Source organism: Cynara cardunculus (assembly GCF_001531365.2).
Source record: "Cynara cardunculus var. scolymus isolate 2C chromosome LG 2, CcrdV1, whole genome shotgun sequence".
NCBI classification, from domain to species: domain Eukaryota; kingdom Viridiplantae; phylum Streptophyta; class Magnoliopsida; order Asterales; family Asteraceae; genus Cynara; species Cynara cardunculus.
In genome coordinates, this window is record NC_037529.1 from 59977484 (window position 1) to 59985367 (window position 7884).

Below are 7884 nucleotides of genomic sequence, written 5' to 3' on the forward strand. Positions count from 1 at the left end.
ACATTTACTAACAATTCATTTTAATAACATAAAATATCCCATCTTGTTTGAAATCTGAGAAGCGACCGACCGTTCATTTGTTTATGTGAAATCTCTCAATTTCACAAAGTATATCATATTTTCCCACATACTTGCTCCTCCCTCCATGATTTCTATAATCAGCTGCCCTAATTTCACCAAGTAATCAAAACCATACTTTCTATAAGCTCAAGGGAAACGATTGTTTCTCCAATGTGGACAAGTCAAATGCTCTGGGATTCTACACATAAGTTTTAAATTAAGAACACTCTATCAATACAAAAGTTGGATGTTTTAATGAAAGTGTTAATTCCTTTGAATGTCAAAGACCTTGGTTAAACTACATGTTTGGCAACATGAAGTCATTGCTGTTAGAGACAATAGTTCGATATAGAAAAAGGATCATGGAACAAAAGGAAGAGTGGCAAAGTAACAGTGAGATATGCATGTAAGTTTGAGTGAGTGAGTAAATTAGGAGAGAAAACATTCTATTTGTTACTTTTTGTTGCTTCATAGACACTGACATCCTTTGAGACTGCTATCCTCACTTGATACATGGAGTGTTACAGTTATAACCTATTTTTAGTGCTTTTCTATTAAATGTCAAAATGTTCTTACTAGCTCTCTACAACATGAGTTATGTTGGGCAACTTTCATCAATTATGTTCCTGCTCGCACCAAAAACCATAATCCATGAAAAGTGACCAGCTTCGGCATTGTCTTGAGAGATTCATATGGCTCTTCCTTATTTGTCGCACTATTAATGATCTGGTGATGTTTAGAATGTGAGATATATCACTTGTTTTGATTGAAGCAATCACTTGTTGTGTTAGGCAATCTTGATCAAAAAGGTAGTAAGAGCTCTAGTAGTTCAACTATGGTTGTTGATGAAGTTGTTTTACAGAAAAGTGTGATCATGGTGAGATCAAACTCAAGCAAACAACACAAATGAGTCCATTGATGTGAAATTGGATGATAATGGTGGTAGAGAGATGGTGTGTAGGATATGCCATTTGAGTTCTAGACAATCACCTAAAAGAGGGGTTACAAGTGTCAACGATATTGGACCATCTTGAACTAGAAAGGTTTTGTGTATTGTTTATGCACTGCTAATATCTATATTTGTAAAGTAATTGTTTTATTCAGATATTTATCAAACAATTATATTTTTTTTTCAGAACTAAATCATACAGAAAGTCAAAATGATAATTTGGTGTCATTCAGTTTAGACCGCCCATTCAGAACAGTTACCAAACAACAACATTTCATTCTACATTATATCATATAAAGATTTTTAAACATTTTAATCACTTAATTATTTTAAATCAAACCATTATGCAAATGCCAAATAGAAGCCCGTCGAATAAAAATGTTTAGAAGCCCATCGAATAAAAATCGGCCCAACACAAGTATACGGTAAAACCCTTCACTCGTTTACCAAAAGGAACAATCCTCTCTCTCTCTCTTTTCTTCCCTCCGATTCTCGGACCTTCAAAGAACCCCCAAAATCAAATCTTTCAATTGCGATTCACACTCATTGCACATCAAAATCTACTGCAATTTCAAGAAAATTATGGGGAAAGATGAAGACGATATGAGAGGGGAGATAGAGGAGAGGCTCATCAACGAAGAGTACAAAATTTGGAAAAAGAACACACCGTTTCTTTACGATTTGGTCATCACACATGCGCTCGAGTGGCCTTCGCTCACCGTAGAATGGCTTCCGGACCGTGATGAGCCCGCCGGAAAGGACTACTCCGTCCAGAAGCTGATTCTTGGAACCCACACATCAGAGAATGAGCCTAATTATCTTATGCTCGCTCAGGTTCAGTTGCCCCTTGAAGATGCTGAGTACGATGCTCGTCATTACGACGACGATCGCTCCGATTTTGGAGGGTTTGGTTGCGCCAATGGCAAGGTTAGTGCTTGTGAACTTGTGCTTACTTTGCGTTATTTTTGTCTGAAATCGACAACCGCGTTGTTTGTTGTTGTCCTTTTACAGTTCTGTAGGGGTGTAGCTTTAAAAACTGCTTTATATTTATTTTGAGCTATAATTCTCTGTATTTTTTGTGAAATTAGGCAGGGTTCAGTAAGTTTATGTATGTGCTCGATAAGTTTTGGTGTTTTTCGTATATGGTATCTTGATTGAGATAAAGACTGGTGTCTTTTAATTGTTAACCGAACTTTCTGAAGCCTTATAGTGTTTTATATACACATAAAGGGTTGATGGTGATTTGAACTGTATTAGGGCGATATCTTGGGAGACAGGTTTTTTGTGTCTGTCATTGTGTCTGTGTGACTGCATTTTGGTGTGATCTTACAATTGAAAATTGGTTAATGTTGCACGAGAAGCAAAGGTTAGTGTTTCTTGACAGTTGAGCAAAGATTCATATGTTGTGTAAGGTAATTGCCATTTGGGTATTTTTTTTCCTTGTGGAACTAGGGTTAATAGGGAAAAAAACTTTCCTTATTTGATATTCTAATTCTTGCTAGAAACTTCTGTCCCTACTCTTCACTCGTCAGTTCACGTTTGTTGAGTGATTGCTTGTTTAAGTCTCCAGACAATCAGCAAAATAGTTGTTTGCTTGTTCATTTGTCTGTAGATGTGTTTGTGTGACCATGAGATGCAAAGTGCCAGTACCTTTTGCCACATTGACTTGGAAGTATTTTTTTATAATTTTTTTATCTATTCATGAATATATTAGTCAGACGGAAATACGTTGTTCTAGTCAAACTATCTTGAGATTTTATTTAACGTGAGATATGCGGACCATCTCATTATATTTTTATTTTTCTGCAGTGTTTTCTCAATCTAGGTGTCATTTTAGAAAATTCAGGAAGTTAAGGGTCTGTCTGCAAAATTCTTGAAGTCAGGGTCTCTTTTGCCACTTTAGAGTCTATATTGCAATATCCAGACAGTTTAGTAGTTTAGGGACTTTCTGCAGTTTTGTGAGGTCCAGAGAATGTTCTTTGAAGTCGAAAGGTGTAAAGAATGCAAGTTCACTTCTGCTGTTGTGTGCTGTTCAGTTCAGTCCAACACTCTCTTTACTTAATTTATCTGCTCAGTTTCTATATAGAGTAGTTCTGAAATCTTGGGGATTGGAGAAGATATCAAATGAGCCATTAGAACTTTGACATCTTCTGTGGCTACATAAGATGGATATGTTGGGGGCTATTTCTGAACCGCTATAGCTGCTCTGGTTGGATGATGTTTTTCTCTAACCACGGTATAAGGATATATATCGTTTTTGCTCACTTTAGAGTTTTCAGGTTTGATATTATTTCTGTTTATCTTTTTGCTTAGAAGTATTTATATGTTAACAGTTATAGACTTATAGCAATTAATGTTGAGTCAGACATGGCTGCATCTGTACTCTGCAGTAAATAAGTGTTTATAATTGGTTATTTATTTTTGGTCGTATCATGATCTTCAAGTTGAGCAGTAATTTCTTTCTTTTTTTTTGAATTTTGATTTTAAATGAAGCGAAGCACCTTTCGCTGTATGGTTTGAGCAAGCACCTGTGTGTGGCTACTCTCTTGGATAAGGGAAAATAAGTTTAAGTGTTTGGTTATATTTTATATAACTTGTAACAGTTAATTTACAACTTGGATATGTCATATCTTGAGGGTGAACTTAATTAATAAATGCAACGTCCCTGAATCAATTCAACAGTATGTCATACTTTTGACATCCTGGTGCATACAACAATTCCCCCTTATCTTTTATACTTTTAACATCTTAAATTTATATTCTAAGTCTCACAGGGTTTGTTATCCGTGAACCCCAACCTTCTGATCTAATTGATGGTCTATCTCAGCAGATTGTACTTTTGCCTTTACTTTTCTTGTATATGTTTCCTATGCGTGTGAGTAAAATTGGCTCATCTTTCTTTGATATCTTTGCTGTATATGATTTTCTCTTATAGGTACAAATAATCCAGCAAATAAATCATGATGGAGAGGTGAACAGGGCTCGTTATATGCCCCAAAACCCTTTCATTATTGCCACAAAGACGGTCAGTGCAGAAGTCTATGTCTTTGATTATAGCAAACACCCATCTAAGCCTCCTCTAGATGGAGCGTGCAGTCCTGATATGAGATTACGGGGCCACAACACCGAGGGATATGGCCTATCATGGAGCAAGTTCAAGCAGGGTCATTTGTTGAGCGGTTCTGATGATGCCCAAATTTGCTTGTGGGACATTAATGGAACCCCCAAAAACAAAACCCTGGATGCTATGCAAATATTTAAGGTACGTTTATTGACTGGAGAGATTTATATAACTTCATCATAGCTAACATGCCCCTTTGCTGCAGCATATATACAATTCTATATAGTGGCAGTGGCAGTTTGCTGACTTAAAGTGAAATTAGATGGATTTAAAAATCAGTCACATAGTTTGGTTGTGTTGAATCAGCCCAATAAATTATTTATCACTTCCATAAGATGCTTGGTGAGGTTTGGACAATAACCTCTTCAGTATTTCTAACTTGGCTAAGAATTGACTAGCTATAACGTGTGACTTGGGATGACAGGTTTTGCAACTTACTGGTAGATGAAAACCAACACTTTCATGATGAAATTCCTAAAAGTTAATTAGTTACAGTTTCAAAATTGTTAATTCTAGTTATATGATTCAAGGAATGACATTATATTAGGATGCTTATTCTTAAACAAGTAGGTTCAGTTAAAGGCTTCACTTGTCTTCATGAATTATTTTATGAATAATTCCTTATAAAATGATGACGAAGATATAAAACTGCTAAAAATGTTGCAATCCTACTGAAGCTGGCTTCAACCTGTAAAAGGAAAGCGTCTTGAGTACATAGTTGCATAAGCAAGTTAAGAAAGGCCAACTGTCTTTAAAGTTTAATTCAAGTTCATAGCAGGTGGAAGGTAGAGTGTCGTACTTTCACTTGAACAGGTTAACCTAGATTCCTCAAGTATAAGGGAAAATGGGTACCCCGAGGCTCAGTAGAAGAGGTCAACCTGGAATCTACATGTTTGATCAAAACCTATGTTTAACCCTTACTCTGGAAAATATAGAATGGCTACCGGACAAAAGATCGTGTGAGAATAGGAGTTAAGGTGAGAAGTATAAGAAGGGATTTGGACCCTTGATCACTTCCAACCTCGAACCAACCCATGGATTGTGCTTTAGAAGGGAATTAATCCAGTGTATCTCATCAGTGTTGATCTAGTGTTTCTCTTCAATTAGGATTGATCCAAGGGTGGAGATGCATTCTTACCCTTCTCACCATAACTTTCATTCTCACTGGAATCCAACCCATGGCTACCATTCTACAAATATTGACTTTAGTTTCAGAAAAAATGGTTCTACTTGGTATGAAGTCAAGAATTAGGTTTTGTTTTCACATTTACACCTAAAAGTTTATGTATCTCTGTTTCACATTCATCAAAATTAGATCATCACATATTAACCTGTCTTTTGTTACCCTTTCACCGTGATGTGGACTTTCATAAGAAGACATGCAACTATGTAAATATGATGAAAGCCTTTTTTGTACAGAGATATAGAAAGAGCAACAGTGAGTTAGGCTAATAGAAGATGAACAATATGTAGATTATTATTTGATCTCTTTTCTTGCGACACATACATGCACGCATACAAGAATGTAAGCTTTTTCATGTTTGATAGGTTCATGATGGTGTTGTAGAAGATGTAGCATGGCATTTGAGGCATGAATACTTATTTGGTTCTTGTGGTGATGATCAATACTTGCACATATGGGATCTCCGGTCTCCATCAGTTACCAAGCCTATCCAAAGTGTAATGGCTCATCAAAGTGAGGTAAGTGCAATATTTCATTGTTCTGCTTATCTATATCAAATATCAATCGGTCCTATGTAAAAAACTAATAAATCATAATGATGATCTCTTATGTGGGGTTCAGCTAACTTATGTCCTAATGCTCTTCGACCTGTGGCTTATACACCCTCCGTCCCAAAATAAATGTCCACAATAAAAAAGGCACACAGTTTTAGAATGTAATTATCACACTTCTTAATTAACTAAATGACAATTTTACCCTTATTTATAGTGAGAGTTAGGAAATTCTCACTAATTAAGCATAGAATTGGAAAGTAGGCACTTCTGGAAGTGGACAGTTATTTTGGCCATTTGGGATAAACTAAAATAGAATTTAGGAAGGCGGGAGAATATAGTTGCTTGGGATTATGTCTCCCAGGAAGTAACTTTTTTTTTCTAGGAGACTTAAAGATGGTTTTACTAGTTTGGCAGGCATACAGTTAGGAGACTTAAAGATGGTTTTACTGGTTTGGCAGGCATACAGTTATGCGAATTTATGATTTATTCATGTTTTTGAGGTAGGTTAACTGCTTGGCATTCAATCCTTTTAACGAGTGGGTTTTGGCAACGGGGTCAACAGACAAGACTGTGAAATTGTTTGATTTACGAAAAATCAACACTGCCCTCCATACCTTCGACTGTCACAAGTAAGAGCTGTTACACATCCATCAATCGTCCTCGCCTTTGTGTTTTTCTTTCCAGTTCCAATCGAATTGTTGTTTCATGTTATCGCAGGGAGGAGGTGTTCCAGGTTGGATGGAATCCACAGAACGAGACAATCTTAGCTTCTTGTTGTCTTGGTAGAAGACTCATGGTGTGGGATCTTAGCAGGTATCGATTAACATTTGGTTTCTTTTTTTGCAAATGACAAATGTAACATACTTTTTCTGATTCCTATTTTGGGTAACTTACGGTGTTGTGAAAAATCTCACGAATTTAAGTAAATGACAGGATTGACCAGGAACAGACGGCGGAGGATGCTGAGGATGGGCCACCGGAGTTGCTGTTTATACACGGTGGTCATACAAGTAAAGTGTCGGATTTCTCATGGAATCCATGTGAAGACTGGGTGGTTGCGAGCGTTGCAGAAGATAACATACTTCAAATATGGCAGATGGCTGAAAACATCTACCATGATGAAGATGATATGCCTGCAGAGGAATCCAGAGGTGCTTAATGTGAAAAGACATAACTATATGAACAAGTAGCCATGCCCTTTTCTTTTAATTCTGTCTGATGAATGGTTTATGTTGTGTTATAAAAGATACAGGTTATTAGAGCTGTCATATTTCTGAGTTCCTTTGTGGTGGTATAACTTGACATATGGCCTTGACTGGTTCCAGTCACGGTTATAACCGACCCTGGTTATGAAATGAAATGTGACCACCGGTCTTGTTGCCGGTTTTGGTTCCCGACCAAAATACTGTATAACAGGTTCTTTGACCGGCCCCTTTTTCTTTCCGTGGCCTTTGGGCAAATCTCGATTTGTTCGATAATTTGTCCAAGTTTTTCATCTCGGCATGTGGTATTGTTTGGTCGTTTAGATTTTTCTCAATGCAATTTAAGTGATCTTTTTAAGAAGGTGTTCGACAGTGTGGGGTTGTTTGTTTACCTCTTAATGGTTCCATTAAGAGGCAATCTCTGAACCGTTAAAAGGTGAATCTTGTTTCGCAAAAAAAAAGTCTGCCTCTTAATGGTTCTAAAACCTTCTGAATGATTTTGTATCATGGATTTCCCTTAACCATTAAAAGCCCTAATTTCATTGTACACAATTACCAAATAATTATATTTCATTTTGCATTATATCATGAAAGTATCTTAATCATTCTGACAACTTAATCATTCAGCACTAAATTATTTAGCAATAGCCAAAAAGCCCCTTTTTTTTTTAAATGAATCATAGATGATCAATTATGCCTTTTTTTGTTTTTAGAAAAAAATCCTCCCAATAGCCTTTTATTACTTATTCATGCTGATATGGCGAGTGATGTGGTATTCAGTTCAGTATTATTTGCTGACATAGTTAGTGACATGA

The 7884-nt window shown here is 36.4% G+C and overlaps 1 protein-coding gene across 1 annotated transcript; it reads left to right on the top strand.

Moving 5' to 3' along the window:
* The first annotated feature begins 1476 nt into the window (after positions 1-1476).
* On the top strand, positions 1477-7135 carry LOC112506849 (WD-40 repeat-containing protein MSI1). Its single transcript, XM_025111149.1, has 6 exons — positions 1477-1936; positions 3945-4271; positions 5679-5831; positions 6372-6496; positions 6585-6680; positions 6801-7135. Exons 1-6 carry the CDS (start codon positions 1592-1594, stop codon positions 7024-7026), a joined length of 1272 nt encoding a protein of 423 aa, XP_024966917.1. The 5' UTR covers positions 1477-1591; the 3' UTR covers positions 7027-7135.
* Positions 7136-7884: the final 749 nt, after the last annotated feature.